Source organism: Hylobates moloch, unplaced genomic scaffold, assembly GCF_009828535.3.
Source record: "Hylobates moloch isolate HMO894 unplaced genomic scaffold, HMol_V3 SCAFFOLD_5, whole genome shotgun sequence".
In the NCBI taxonomy this organism is placed as follows: domain Eukaryota; kingdom Metazoa; phylum Chordata; class Mammalia; order Primates; family Hylobatidae; genus Hylobates; species Hylobates moloch.
In genome coordinates, this window is record NW_026652280.1 from 44,527,257 (window position 1) to 44,542,319 (window position 15,063).

The window sequence follows — 15,063 nt, forward strand, 5'->3', positions numbered from 1 at the left end:
TTGTCTCCTGCCACCACGCCAGCTGTGGCTGCTGGTCTTTCTCCTCTGCTTTGCTCATGGAGCTTCTCCCTACCTTAGCTCGATAGCTGTTGATGTTCCCAGTCACCCTGTAACATCCAACACAAATACCATCTTCGCTGTGAAGTCTCTGCGTGGTCCTCCAGGCAGCTTTTATCTGCTCCCCACGCAAGTTTATTTATGTCTCCATTATTACATTTGTTATCATCTGACCCATATTCCAGTTAGTCACGTCCCTGTCTGTCTCCCTTACTGGGACTGGGAGCTCCTCTGAGGTAGGGTTGGGTCTTTTTCTATAGCCAGCACTTAGCCCAGTGACAAGAGGCCCTCCAGTGACAGAAACACAGCCTGTCCCCACAGGAAACAAGTAACTGTTCATAAGTTGGTGCCCTTCAGCTGACAGAATCCACAGGGAGCAGGTAGCCAATGCCTCAGCCCAGACTCCTGTGGCTCCAAGTTAAGTATCAGGGGAAAACATAATGAGAATAAGTATCTGCTCTGGAAACTTCCATTAGGTTTCTACAACTGGGAATTGAACCACCTCTGTTGATTTTCTGCTCAAAACTCCCACCTGGATTTTCACATCTTCCAAACATCATATTCTGGGATGGCTTAAATATAAGAATCAGAGGCCAATCATCACCAAATAAGAGTGTTAAATAATCATTCAGGGGAAGAGATCTCCCCAGCAAATACTCCTACCTCAAATGTCAAAGCAAAGCATGTCCATCTATGTTTAGCTGAACAGCACGTGCTGCAACCTGGCCTTCTAGCTCCAGGAGGGCTCTGGGAAAGGCAGACCACCAGGCATCTGTGCCGTCTCAGCTCTGTACACACAGCTGTACCAACAGCATCATGAACAAAGTGCTGGCACTTCCTCCCAGATGCCATGCACATCATCCCTGCACATGGGTGCAAATCTACCCACCACACAAGTGTGGGGCTGGCCAGAAAACAGGACACAATGTCAGGGGAAAGCACAGTGGGGCAAAAGCAGGATTCCCAGAGATGGGGGCAGTGGTGTATGGTGGCATCATAACCACTAAGCACATCTTTTTCAAAACTGATGCTTTTCCAGACCATAGACATAGGGGAAGGCAGGCAAGGGTACAGGTTTAGGAAGGCTCACTCCCCCAGTGCAGGACTGGCTATGTGCTTCTGGGTGGTTCCAGAGAAACCAGATTCCATATTCTCAGGAAGAAATGAAAATGCTTAGAGGCCTTAAGATATCTAGGATGATTTCTTGGACCTCTGGGAGGTGGAGTGCTGGGGGGCAGAAAGGAGAGTACCTAGCTGCTCCCGAGCCTCTCGGCAGAGTCATGCATGCACAGGATATGGAAAGCACCCAGCACGGCGTCCAGGCCCACTGCAGTCTTTCTTTTCTTTCTGCATAAAAACCAAGGTTTAACCAAATGGGTCTTGTCACATTCCAAACGAGGACACCTGGCATATTCCAGCTCAAACGGCTTACTCTCTGTAGAAAACTCAGTATAGCCTGATGTGTCTCTTTTGGAGTTTTACAGACACAAAGTTGCAATAAAAATACCCTGGAACTAGAAAAATTAAGTCAGCAACTGCATTTGAACATCTTGCTCTGGTAACCCACACATGCAATTTATGTTAAGGCTGTTTTCTCTGCCAGATTCAACTGCCTGGTTACTCTGAGTAATTCTCTTCTTGAATTTTGGGTACTCCCCAGCATATACTTACAGGGCAATGCCTCTGTCTCTTTCCCTCTCTCTTCCTTCCCTTAAATCTATTTGATGATGTCAGCGCAGTGCCAGAGATACAACAACAAAGTGGGTTTAAAAAAGTTACAAACTGGCCAGAAGAAAACTGAAGTTCTTTGTGGATGCTGATTTAAAATCAGATGAATGCCCAGAAAAAGAGGCCACAACTAGGCTTTTGAAGGTGAAAATCAACAAAACGAGGTAAGGGGAGTTATTTGGAGAAAACCCACGTAAAAATTTGGAAACTTTCTTCTTCACACACAGGGCGTGTTCAACTGAAGACTGTCAATTAGAAAGTTAATCTTGAGGCTTTCCCCAACTGGTACTATGTTCGTTTCCTCCCTTCTCCACGGTACCCAACACTCGGCGAGGGAGGTAACTCAGTCCTTATGATTTTAGCCTCTGAGTTAGATAAACCTGGGTTCAAATCCTAGTGCTGGAGCTTATTAACTATGAGCCACTGGGTGAGTAATTTCATCTGTAAAATGTAGATAAGTAATTACTCACCTCACAGGGATGTGGTTAAGGTCAGAAATCTATGTAGTACATGAATACAATCCCTAGCACATGCTAAATGCTCAATCAGTATTAGCCATTACTACTGTCGTAATACCACTTAAAAGGTGGCTCAGACTTGGAGAAGGGAACATAAACTCAGGATTCAGATTTCAGGGTTCAAATGGAAATTATTCTGCTCTTAGACTTGGGAAAGTTATTCAACCTCTCTGCTGCCTTAGTTTCCCTCATCTGTACAATGGGATGACAACAACAGCTACCTAATAGGATTCTCTAGAGAATTATAGGAGCTAATAAGCTAATATACATCAAGTCCTAGACCCTTCTACCTCAAACCCCAACCCAGGTGTCTCAGAAGAGGTGTCTGCTAAACTTATTACTTAGTCTTAATGAATGATGAGGCCTTAAAGTGTTATTTCTTCTTGGGGTGCCTGCATTTTAGTTGCATGTACATTGCAAGAATGGCTCTCTGAATCCGGATGGTGGCAAGGTGGTGCTGGGATGTATGTGTGTGTGGGGTCGGGTGGTGATGGGTGTGGCAGAACAGAAACTGAGTGCGGTCATCTAGGTAGACCCCCTGGAAATCACACCCAGGAGGCAAGAGCTCTTGCCTGAGGCTGTCCACCCATCTTTAGCCGGGAATTCAGTGGACCTCTCCCACACTTCATTTGGAGTTCACTGTCGGGCAGTGCTCCTGCACATGGACTCCCTCTTTGGACAAAATCTGGCATGAGGTTAGACTCAGGGTTTCCCCCTGTTTGAAGTGCAGGGCTGGGAAGAAGTTTTGATCCTGCACGCCGGCCTTATTCCCACTAGCAGGCGTTATCGCAGACAGCAGCGCCATTCGCTCAGTCTCACGGTGCTGTGGAGATCTCAGCTGATTTAGCCTCAAACAAGCTTGTGAAGAGAATAACCATAGTCCATTTAGTGCTTACAGAGGGCAAGCACTCTGTACACACAGGACGTCATATATGTGACACTGTGGCAGCTGCGGACATACTACAAATCAGTCTCTGGTTTCTTCCATCAGATCTGAAAATACTGAGAACCGTATTTTATGAAGCCATCATGGAAACCAGGTGGATTCTCAGGGCTTCAAATTTTGAGCTATTGATAACCAATAAATAATTTAAACCAAAATATTTGGAAGAAATGAAAAAAAAAAAAGTGGTAGAGAGCTTCCAAACCACAGATACAGTGCCTTACAGTTTAGGAGAATTTCACTGCTAGTATTTTGAGGCATAAATGGAGTAAACATTTGCCTGGGATTCAGCTGGAATAAGAGAGTAAACTTGCTGATGGCTTGCTATGTCCTATAGAAATATCAACACATACAACTCCACTGGAGGCCCTCAGAACATCACAGGCTCAGAACACCAAGAGACTGGGACACTTCCACTAGCATCAGCCTGGCATAAGAGAAGCTGGACACCTCAACCCCTCAACTTGGCTCTGTGGAAGGCGAAGCCACATTGGGCTCCCACCTCCGCCTCTGGCTGCTGGGCCTCTCTCTCCTGGCACTGGCAGACCTGGGGTGCCTTGCCTCAGTCTCTGCCATGCATCCTGCCCCCTTTCTCTCTTTGCTTCCTAGATTCTTATTCCTCCCCCGTTTCTCACATCTGCTTTTCATCACGCTGACACAGCCACATCCTGGGTCTCCATCAGCACTTCTGAACAGCAACTCTGGTGGCAGGTCCTCCCCATAAAGGAGGTGTGCATGTGGCTGTCCCACAGCTCTGGTCTGTCCTAGCAATGAGTAACCAAGACAACCAGCTACGGAATAAAAACAGCCAATTATGGGGCTTCTGGGGATGGGAAAAGCATCTAGATTATTTTCTCCTTTAACTATACTCTGTATTTGCATGAAGAAGGAGGAATCCGTATACAAATTCTTAATGCTCATTTGCTCAGAGAGCTGCAGACCACTTGGAGTTTGGCTGCATAAGCATATTTTTCTGTCAAAGCCTTCCCCACCCCACCCATCTCTTCCCAGATTAATTTATGACTGCCTGTCCCATAGGCATGGGTCAATGGATCATGATGATAATGATGGTTATTCCTTTGGGACTATCAAGTGCACTTGGCTGAGCAGTAATTCTCATTGAGGTCCTGGGGAAGTATTCTAAGGCGTGCTGATCTACTGTGCTTTGACCACAGGAGTCACGTGCTCCTCACACTTACGTGTTCTTCTGAAGCATACAGGACGTCCATTAGTCGCTGCACGAGGTCATCATTTTCCTGCCCGTGTTCTTGGCAGAGTAGCTCGATCTCTCTCAACTTCCCAAAGTAGAAATCCCTTTCCTTTTCCACGCCTTCAAGGGCAAGTTTTAATGAATGTACCTGCAAGGGAGTGAGAGTGAAGAAAAAAACCCACCCAAAATATAGTATAAGAAGTGACCAGCAATTTCTTTGAATAAAATCCAAAAGAGGGAGAGAGAGAGCAGCAGAAATAACCAGTGTGTAAGTCTGAGGGAGAAACAACAGGGCTGTTGTCTGGAGCTTGACCCTGGGCCAAAACATCCAATTCTCCACAGCACTCTGGTCATTCCCTTCAGGCAACTGAGCGTTTATTAACCACGGACAGAGTGGTCCTTCTGCTTGTGCAGTTCCCCGCAGGCTGGGAGTGAGCTTTCGTCTCCTGCTAACATAGGCTGGAACATATCTTTCCTCTAATTGTTACTATGGTCTGAAAGCTTGTATCTCCTCAAAATGTATATGTTGAAATCTTAACACCCAAGGTGATGGTGTTAGGAGGTGGGGCCTTTGGGAGGTGGCTGTCATGGGGGTAGAGCCCTTATGAATAGGATGAGTGCCCTGATAAGAGGCCCAAGCGAGCTCATTCATCCTTTCAGCATGTGAAGACAGTGAGAAAGTGCCATCTGTGAAGAATGGGGCCTCAAGCAGATGCCGAATCTGCTGGCGCCTTGATCTTAGACATCCCAGTCTCCAGAATTGTGAGAGGTAAATTTATGTTGTTTATAAGCCACCCTGTCTACAGTACTCTGCTCTAGCGGCCTGAACAGACTGAAATACTTGTTCATCTTCTGCAGGAAATGGAGAATGGGAGGAGGAAAGAGAAGCAGAAGAGAGAGGGTGTAAGCACAGCTATTTAGATTTATGTTGAGGACTCTCCCTCCCTAAGATCACTTACATGGAAGCCACCCTTAGCTAGACCCTTTCACAAATGATACTGAGCCACATTAGACAAACGCTCTCCAGGGAGAAACTGGGGGTTCGCGACATGAGGAAAACTGGGTGAGACCGAAAGCCTGGCTGAGTGGATCCGTCTCAATTTCTCTAGTTCGGGCTTTGGGTACGTCACTGGGAAGGCAGGAGGGCAAGGAAGGCCTATTCCCTCACCACAGTAGCCCTCATTCCTCTTTCTTCCCCTCGATCCTGGTTCACAGAGTTTCCAGGGTTGTGCAGCTTCTCAGGGTGGCTACACAACAGTCCAAGTGAAGGGAGGAGGCAGTGGTCAAAAGAGGGTCCAAGAACTCGGACACCCAGAGCTAAAGAAACCCTGACGGGGTTGTGACTAGATCTGGTTTCAAATCTCAGTCTACCATAGTCCTACACGTGCAGCAGCTACACTCAGGCCCAAACTATTACCCCGTTCCTGGTCTCTGAGGATCCCCACTTGTTTAAACCCTTTATTTTTATGTAGGGTATATGCTTCAGGTGGTAAATTAAGTCCTTCATGGCCCTCCTTAGGTAAATCTCTCTGTCATTACTTAAAAATCACCCCAATAGAATTTCAAAAAAATTACATTTGGAATGCAAAATTTCCTCCTCTCTCCTTCTAATAATTCTGGGCCTTTGTGTATGCTTTATCCATGGGGAATTACTGATTCATTTAAACACACACTGAGTCCATGCAGTGTCCATCCTCTTCCTGTGCGCCTGGCAAACCATATCCATCCTGTAGATTCAGGGTTACCCTCACTGACGCCCCCATGTGGCTGCTTACAAAGCAGTGGAGAACCAGTTTGCTTTTAACTCATTTCTATTAATACTATAGCTTGCACATTTGTAAGATGTAAAAAAAACTGAAGGCGACCAGCTTAAATTCCAGAAAAAAGATAACTCTTATTCTAGAAATCCTTTCCTGCTTTAAAACAAACCAACCTCTCTCCAGGTTTGGACACAAAATCCATCTCAACCCTGTGCTAGTGCCGGCAGATGGATCTGTGGCAGCTTAGATGTGCCACCACCCCCCAGCCCCCTATACCAGGCAAGGACACATCCAACCCACGAAAACTAGGTCTGTCTGGCTCCCTAGGGCTTTCTTCTGCACAATGAACAAATAGCTGAGGCTTTTCCAGACAAGCCTTTAGTGCAAATCAGGCTTCAGTGATATTCCACATGCATTAGGTAACAGCTGCCACTACCAACATTCCCTAGTAAAAACCAACACTAGCTAACTTATATGATGAAAGATCAATTGGCAAGCAAAATTCCACTGTCATAGTCCCACTCACAAAGACCAATGCCAGCCTCATCCCTCTTGTGTTGTGGCAGATGCTTAAGCGATGAAGGAGATGCTGTAGATGGATCTTAGAAAACGAGAAGCAGCATTCTTCTTACGATTCTTCCAACTCCTCCCAGTGTGGCCATAGACTGCAGGTTCCTGCAGGCCTTGCTGTTTCAGTGATGGCTATAGTCTCTGCCTGGGCTAACCGACACCCATTTCCAGCCCCACCCGCGCTCCCTGAGTGATGACCAACCTACTTCCAGTGGGCTAATCCACGGACTCCAACCCACTTCTGGTTGGCTAACCCACTATACAGAACGAGTCCCTAATTATTTTCTTTATGACTTTTCCTAAATCTTTTGATTCATTTCTATCATGGGAATGGTCTAGCATAGTGGTACTTCTTTAGTGCATCATGGGAAATTGCCTGAGAAAATGCAGGAGGCCAAGCGAATGAGACTCCTCTAAGTTTATGGTACTTGTCTCTTTCTCAATGATGACTATGCTTCACTCTTCAGCATCGGGGTCTGCCCTCAGCCTCTCCTCACCCGAGTGTCCTTTGTTCCAACAACATGATGCCTGTGGGGCCCCCCTACCAGGCTTGAGGGGGCATCCTGCTGGCTCCAAGACAGAAAAAGGAGGGAACGGCAACAGTGAACCACGGATATAAATTTGGAGTAAGTGCTCAGTAGTACTGATTGAAGGACTCACAATTCAGGGTGTGTCTTCCTTCTGAGGGACAGACACGGGCAGGCACATTCCTCGGTGTGAAGGTGTCGGGGGCAGAAATGGGGAGGGAGGCGTTTTGGAAGTAATGAAAGGATTATAACAGGAAGGTGGAACTGGGCCATTCCTCTCTCTTCTCACTCAGTTCTCTGAGTGGCATTGTGGATGGTAGAATGGTTTAGTGGAGGCATTTTAGAGGTCTGAGTTCCCTGGGGATGGGGCTCTGTGTGTGATCTGGAGAGCTAACAGGAGCCTAGAGCCAGCCCCAAGGAGGGGAAGTGGGGCTGGCTGGTTCAGGCTATAACAGGGAGAGAATCTCAAGGTTTCCATGTGGTTATACTTTGAGCTGGAGAGGTGGGACACTGGGTGTGGCAGATGGGGAAGAGAGGGAGGAGTCGTGAAGAAACACAAGATAAGGAAGATACCAAAAGAATTTGGGTTCCTTAAGGAAAAAGAGTTCTACAGTTGGGCCTTGGTATCTGAGAGGAACTGATTCCAGGATGTCCCTCAGATATGAAAACCCATGGATGCTGAAGTCCCTGATACAAGACGATACAAGATGGCATCGTATTTGCATACAGCTTACGCACATACTCCTGTATACTTTAAATTATCTCTACATTACTTATAATACCTAATACAATGTAAAGTTATGTTGTATTGTTTTTAATTTGTATTAGTTTTTATGTTTGTATTGCTATTTTTTATTTTGAATATTTGCAATACTTGGCTGCTTAAATGTGCAGATGTGGTAACCCATGGATATGGGAGGACCAACTTTAGGTCCAAGGCATTACAGCCTTTAGGTCTACTCTGATTTTCTTGGAGCCTGAGGCATGTGGACCAAGGTTCATTATGACTGTCCTTACTGCCTTTTAATTGAGAAGAAGTAATTATTGGAAACAGGGCTCGAACTGAGAATCAGCAGGTAATTAGAACACTCTAGTTTCCAAATCCAAGTCCTACCTGCTGGATGGCTTGTTTTTATACCTTTTTCCATAAAGTGATCAGAATTGTAAAGAAACACCCTAGCTAAGAAACTGCCTACATTAAACTAGATTCTTGATTACAAATATACAATTATCACAAAAGCTGTTTTTAAACTCTTGCTGGCTCATCAAGAATAAGATTAATCACCACGACTGGCCCAGTGAGCGGCTGGGAACAGCCTGGGGCCCTGAAGTAAAGGCTTCTCTCATAGCGGCAGGGTAGCCAGGATAAAAGGCTCTCCTCTATGGGCCCTCCACTACCCGTTGCTTTTATTACTTTTAAGCTACATATAATCTTAGGAAAGACGACCAGTACCTAAGATTTTATAATGAAAATTTCAAAGACAGTGGAGCTAGTTAGATTTTACCATAACTGTGAGGAATATTAAATTAAAAGGAAAGCTCTTCTACTTAAAACACAATTGTGGCCTTTCAGATCCCCCAAATATTGGGTTAGGTGCTCCTAAAGCACCCAACTTCTGCCATTGTGGGGAGTATCAGGTTTTTTGTTTTGCTTGTGTAATAACTTACTGTGTGCAACTGTTATCTCCAAGTTCTATGAAGGAAGGAAAGGTATCTATTTTACTACCATTATATTACCAGCATTAAGTGTAATATCTTTCATATAGAATAAGCTCAACTACTAATAGCTGAAGAAAGAAAGGAAGAAGGGAAAAAAGAAGAGAGTGGGAGGGAGACAGACTAACCCTGACCCAGCCTTTAAAAAGAGAGGGAGGGAGAGAGAGGGAGACAGACTGACCCTAATGCAGCACTATCTAGAATGGCCAGAAGTGGGCAGGATGGGCTATGGTCTAGCCTGGAGCTCATGACAGTCCTGAGGAGCAGGGCAGGGGAAGGTGGCCTGAAGTCTGCAGCAAGGCTGAGCCATCTGCCCCATCTTAATGTACAGCTTTGAGATTTGTGACTAACACTTTTTATTCATCATGGGCTACTGACTTTGTCTTCGAACAATTCTTTTTATTCTTACTTACTTGAAACCAAGGATTCTTCCTTACCTTCCCTCCCTTACCCCAGTCCTAGGGGATCCTAGGCCCCCTACCTCTTACACACATCACTGCTCCTAGAGGCGTGGCCAGAGCTGATGCATTACCTGTTCATTAAGCTGTATAACCTGCGTTTCTAAATCTTTATCAGATTTGGATGCTGAGCCGCTGGAAGAAGCCCTTTTGGCTGATGAGGGTCGAGAAGGTGTGGATCCTGGTTTAGCTGCTGGACTTGATTTAGCTGCACCTGAAAGCAATCAGAATAAATGATAAATACTGGCAACATTAAAAGTGTGTTTTAGATACACAGAAAATGAATGATATAAAAGGAGCTTACAGCAACATATAAGAGATACCTCCAGTGATCCCTTCTGATACAGAAGGAGTATAAATATTTCAGCAGGAGTGTACACAGTTAAAGTACGGTTGTTTTGGGCAACTTATCTCACCTTTGTGAGTGCTGTTTTTTTTTCCTCAAGTAACATGAGGTTAATGCCATTGCCCCTTCTCCCTCTGGAGATGTAAGAGTAAGAGAACAAAGGGATTTTAACATTTTTAAGAGGAAAGGTTTTTTAGATAAACTTAAAAGTATCACTCTAATTGAATTTCTAACAAACAAGAGAAAAGATCTCATAACCAATTAATACTTCAGAAGAAATATCAATACAAATGTATTTTTTTCTCTTTTAAAACATTTCCTAGCTTTAGCCACTAAAGCACCTAAGAGCAATGACATCTCCATAGCAGTGGGCACTCCTGATGCCCAAACTTTGGTTTCTAAATGTTATTCTGCAATAAAAGGGCTTCTTGAGAAATGGCTGATTCTAGGGATGGTGCAGGGAGTGTTCAGCGTAAGCTTAGGATAACTTGTGTCAAAAAGCAAGGAGGTGCTCCAGGATTTATATCAAGAGCTTGAAGGGGCTCCCAACTAGTCACACTTGGTACAGTTGAATATCAGGAAGAACAATAGCTTCATTTACTGTAATGCACTGGATAAATAAAAATCTATTAATCTATAATGACTGAAAAAGAGATGGGCTGGAAGACAGCGACAGGGAGAGGGAAGAGAAAAGAACATAAAGATCTCTTCAATCCTTTTTAAAGAACACTGGCAGCCACTAAATGTACAAGAAATGCTGGAACTAGAAAATAAATCACAATTTTGCAACATCCGTAACTAATAAGCGATTCACAAAGGGCTCATCACTGGACATGTAAACTTCAGCTGAGAGGGTTTTGGGGCACAACATATTTACATGTGTTACTCTAAAGGGGAAAACACACCCTTACAATGGGGAGATCTGAGAGTCAGCACCTTAAGGAAGTGATCCACTTAGCATCACTAATGATGTTGTGAAGTGGAAAAAAGAAAAACCATTAGTTTCAGGTAAGACCTCGCCTATCTGGAGCTCAGCTCACAACAGACTCTCACTACCTAGAACAACGCACAGACACAAGAATGGCCTCTGCGGCCAAAATAGAAGTCCCAATGTATACGCAATGTACTTCATGGATTATGAAATTCCAAGCCACTACTGGGGGCCCGCCCATTCCCTTTTCCTCTGAACACAGTCCCTGTGAAGTGGCATCTCTGTTTTCCACTATCCCTTCAGTCTGGTGTAGGTGTTCCTTCTCTGTGCTCCCACTGGCCTAATCCCCCAACCCCTGCTCTTATTTAGAGCAAGAAACACACCTTACTCATCTTTGTAACCCCAGTGCATAGCACAATGCTCAGCTGAACATGTATTTGGTTAAAGAGCAAAAGTTTAACCATGTAAACAAGTAAATAAAACTTTTAGTGATGCGGTTTCCAATTTTACCATTTATTTCCAACTTCACAGTTTATTAGTACCAACAGATTAGCAAGAACCGAAGGGTTATAAAGACAGGTATGTGATAGCAGTTACGAGTTTCAACCAACATCCTAATTACAAAGTAGCAAACAGAAAGACCATAAAATTTATATTTGTGTCTTCAGGTGCCTGGGGTCATTAGCTCGGGATGCAAGTCACACCCTCTAGAAGCACTGACAGCATTATAGCCTTTAAATATATGCCTTTCTGTTAAAAATTTTTTTAAAATAAACTTCTTTAAAAACACAGGGAGGTGCCTAATATACTTTAAAATGAGAATGGTTAAATTGGGAAAGACTTAAAATAGTTTGAATATTCTCAGGGTAAATCTGCAGATCCCTGGAAACCTCACCTATGCAGAAGAGCTTCCCAAGCGTTCTAGAGAGCTGATGTTTTGCTTTGTGACTGGTATATGTGACTGGTATATGGGCTTCATCTCTGTTGAAGCCCATATAAAACACTGCTGGAACACTACTTCCATGTCCCGCTGACCAAGTTCTTTAACCCAAAGACAAACCAACTGGGTGTAGAAAACAATGTAGATGAGCAGGCAGGGGAGGCAGGGTGAGGACACCTGATCTGGCAAAGAATCTTCTCTGAGGCAGCCACCAGCCTAACAGCTGGGGAGACAGCTCAGAAATATCAAGTTCTTTCAGATCTTTTTATAAGCAATACCTCATATTTTAATATAAAGGAAGTCTAACAGAAAGCAGTGTGAAGACTACCTATGATCAACACCCCTTACACACATAATTGTTAAGTGCCTGCCATGGGCCATGCACTGGAGTTCCCTAAAAATGTCTAAGATGCAGTCTTTGTTCTCCAGCTCAGTCTCACATAGAGCAACAGCTATCTAAGAATTTCCGGTATGGCACCTTCAGTGTTCTCAGGAATAAGCCAGGGTTCTATGACTCCATGACCATCCCATGTGATGTGGTTTGGCTGTGTCCCCACCCAAATCTCATCTTGAATTGTAGTTCCCATAAACCCCACATGTTGTGGGAGGGACCCTGTGGCAGGTAATTGAAGCATGGGGGGCGGTTACCTCCATGTTGTTCTCGTGATAGTGAGTGCGTTCTCACGAGATCTGATGGTTTTATAAGGGGCTTTTTCCCTCTTTGCTTGGCACTTCCTCCTTCCTGCTGCCATGTGAAGAGGGACATGTTTGCTTCCCCTTCAGCCATGATTTTAAGTTTTCTGAGGCCTCCCCAGCCCGGAGAAACTGTGAGTCAATTAAACCTCTTTTCTTCATAAATTATCCCATCTTGGGCAGTTCTTTACGGCACTGTAAGAACTAATACACCATGCAATTCAGGCTGTATTCCCTCTGCCTCCTTCCTGTCCCCTACCTCCTCTGAGCAAGTAGGTCTACCACCCTGCCAGTCTCAGCTCAGATGTCACTTTGTCTGGGAGGCCACAGTGCCCTGAACACTTTCCACTGTTGTGGTACAGCTATTTCTTTAATGCCTACTTCTCCCATGAGCGTAAACCCCAGGACATAGGTGTTTCATCTGTTTTAGTCACCTTATGCTCTCACCACCAATCACAGTGCTTAACACAGAGAAATTCAATAATAGTTTTTATAATTCATTATATAAGACCTAGCAGAGGCATCTCTCCAGGGTAAGGACACCAGGGGAAGCTTGAGGAGCTGATGCCAGTGTCAAAGTCACAGACACAAAGAACCAGCAAGACAAGAAGGAAACCAAATAAAAACCATCAGCCTCCCAGAAAGAGAGTTCCTCCTTAGTTTCCTCTCAAGATTACCTTGTGTAAATTACTTAGGCTCCTTACCTACACAATCAGGAGAGGTGGAGTAAACTCGGTCAGTATATGCTTAACTCTGAGTGGTCTACGCTGGGCTGTCCAAGCCTCTGCCATGCTCACTGGCCCCTCCTGAGGGACACAGCCTTGCAGAGGAGGCTTCCCTAGATAGCATGTGATGACCCACCCACCCTGGCAGTCTTTCATAGGCAGGTCAGCAACAACAAAGTGGTTGCAATAACTGAGCTAGGATCATCAGACACACTCATGTTCTGGTATCTGGCCTTATCCAGTCTGATGTCAATTTAAAAAGAAAAAATCATGGAAGAAACAAGCTGATTGCTTACAATACAGGGCTACCACTAATTATATTCTCAGGGTATTATCAAATAGAGCTTGAAAAAAAAACTGAAATGTTTGATAAGATGTAGAAGGGGTCATGGCAAGCCAAACCCCTGGGCAAAGCCACATTATCAGGGAAGAGCAACTATGAAGAAGCAGAGGACACTGGCCAGGAGAGCAGTGAGACATGCAGGGAGAATCCCCGGCCGCGGGAGGCGCTCAGCATGGCTCATGGCAGGGAGGGAGGGCACAGCTGCTGCAGTTACTGATGCTCTCCCTCTTCTAGCCACACACAGCCACTTGGGGAAACAGGTTTTGTTTTGTTTTCTTCCCTTGAGGAAATATCCCTTGCTGTTAACAGAGCCCAACTTCAACCTGCCTGTGTGGCTTGGACTCACGAAGCTGTGGTTCAGCAGAGTCTCGGCCCTAAAATGGCATTTGTGTTCATGAATCGGGCAAAGGTCAGGTGGTGGCCTAGGGCCCCAGGGCTTTCCCACTGGCACGCACACGTGCACCTCCTGGATCCCTCTGAGATGAGAGAGGTGCAGGCGATGAAAATGAGGCTCGGCAACCTCTGCTGCTCCACCGCCTACGCACATGTGGGATGGAAGCACCGCTTCTGCCCCACTGTTAAGCCTCACTAACAGGGACACAGTGCAGGCTGAGTGAAGGAAGAAATGGAAAAAAAATTCTAAACATTTAATAATCAATCACTTAGGTAATTAGTATTTGATATTTAAAATGAGAGGGATCTTGAAATTCTATTGTTTGGAGAAAAACTGGTAACAGGAAAATAAATGATGCATGAGGATATGTGAGATCAGGCCTACTTAACTACATTTTTACCTTCAAATGAATAAATGTGAAGAAATTAAAGAACCGGAAAGGCATGGGAAAGATCTTAGTATCTTCCGAGGTTTGGGTAAAACAACAACAACAACAAAAAAACCCCATAATTAACGGTTAAACTAAAAGCTTGTTTTCAAATAAATGTAAAGTGGGCTCATTAAATCATCCCAAGCTGCAATTTGAAATGGAAGTAATTTACCCCTCACAGCTGTCACATGATTAAGAAATACTAAATGTATAAAAATAAAAATGAAACCTTTTGTCCTCATTATATTCAATGATTTCATGTTTTTTCAGAATAAATAATAGACAACATCCTAACATATAGCATAACTCTTTAGAGTTAAGAACTTGTTTTTGTTTATTTGCTTTCTAGGTCTCGCTGTCTTCTAACAACCACACTCTAAAGTTTCTGAGGCTGCCAGATACTCTTTCCCCCTTACCTGGGCACTATACAAGAATGTTCTCACAAAACTGCACAGTTATCAATGTCATAAACTTAACATTGATAGAATACTTTTATGTGAGCTACCATCTGTATTCCAATCTCGTAAACTGCTCCAAACATGTCTCTGACAGCATCCAATCCTGGTTTTAGATACTAAAGTCCTCAATAGCTATCTTCTTGCTTCCCAGAATGCCCCACTCCATCAGTGATTTGACTTCTGTACCTTTACCAGGCCTCTTGGCTCAATGATGCTTATGTGGAAAACATTTACATAATAGCTTTTACAGACAGTGCACCTACTTTGGCTGTAATACAGATATAGATTTTTTTTCTTGCAGCTGATTCAAACATTT

General features: G+C 44.4%; 1 protein-coding gene across 3 annotated transcripts in view; it reads right to left on the minus strand.

Moving 5' to 3' along the window:
- The window catches only part of MAPRE2 (microtubule associated protein RP/EB family member 2), a 169,454-nt gene that overhangs the window by 6,396 nt on the left and 147,995 nt on the right, over positions 1–15,063 (minus strand). For all 3 annotated transcript variants that reach the window (XM_032152522.2, XM_032152521.2, XM_032152523.2), the window contains 2 exons: positions 9,562–9,701; positions 4,446–4,604 (listed from right to left, as the gene is read on the minus strand). In XM_032152522.2, the coding sequence (XP_032008413.1) occupies positions 4,446–4,604; positions 9,562–9,701 (299 nt within the window). The remainder of the gene's footprint in view (positions 1–4,445; positions 4,605–9,561; positions 9,702–15,063) is intronic.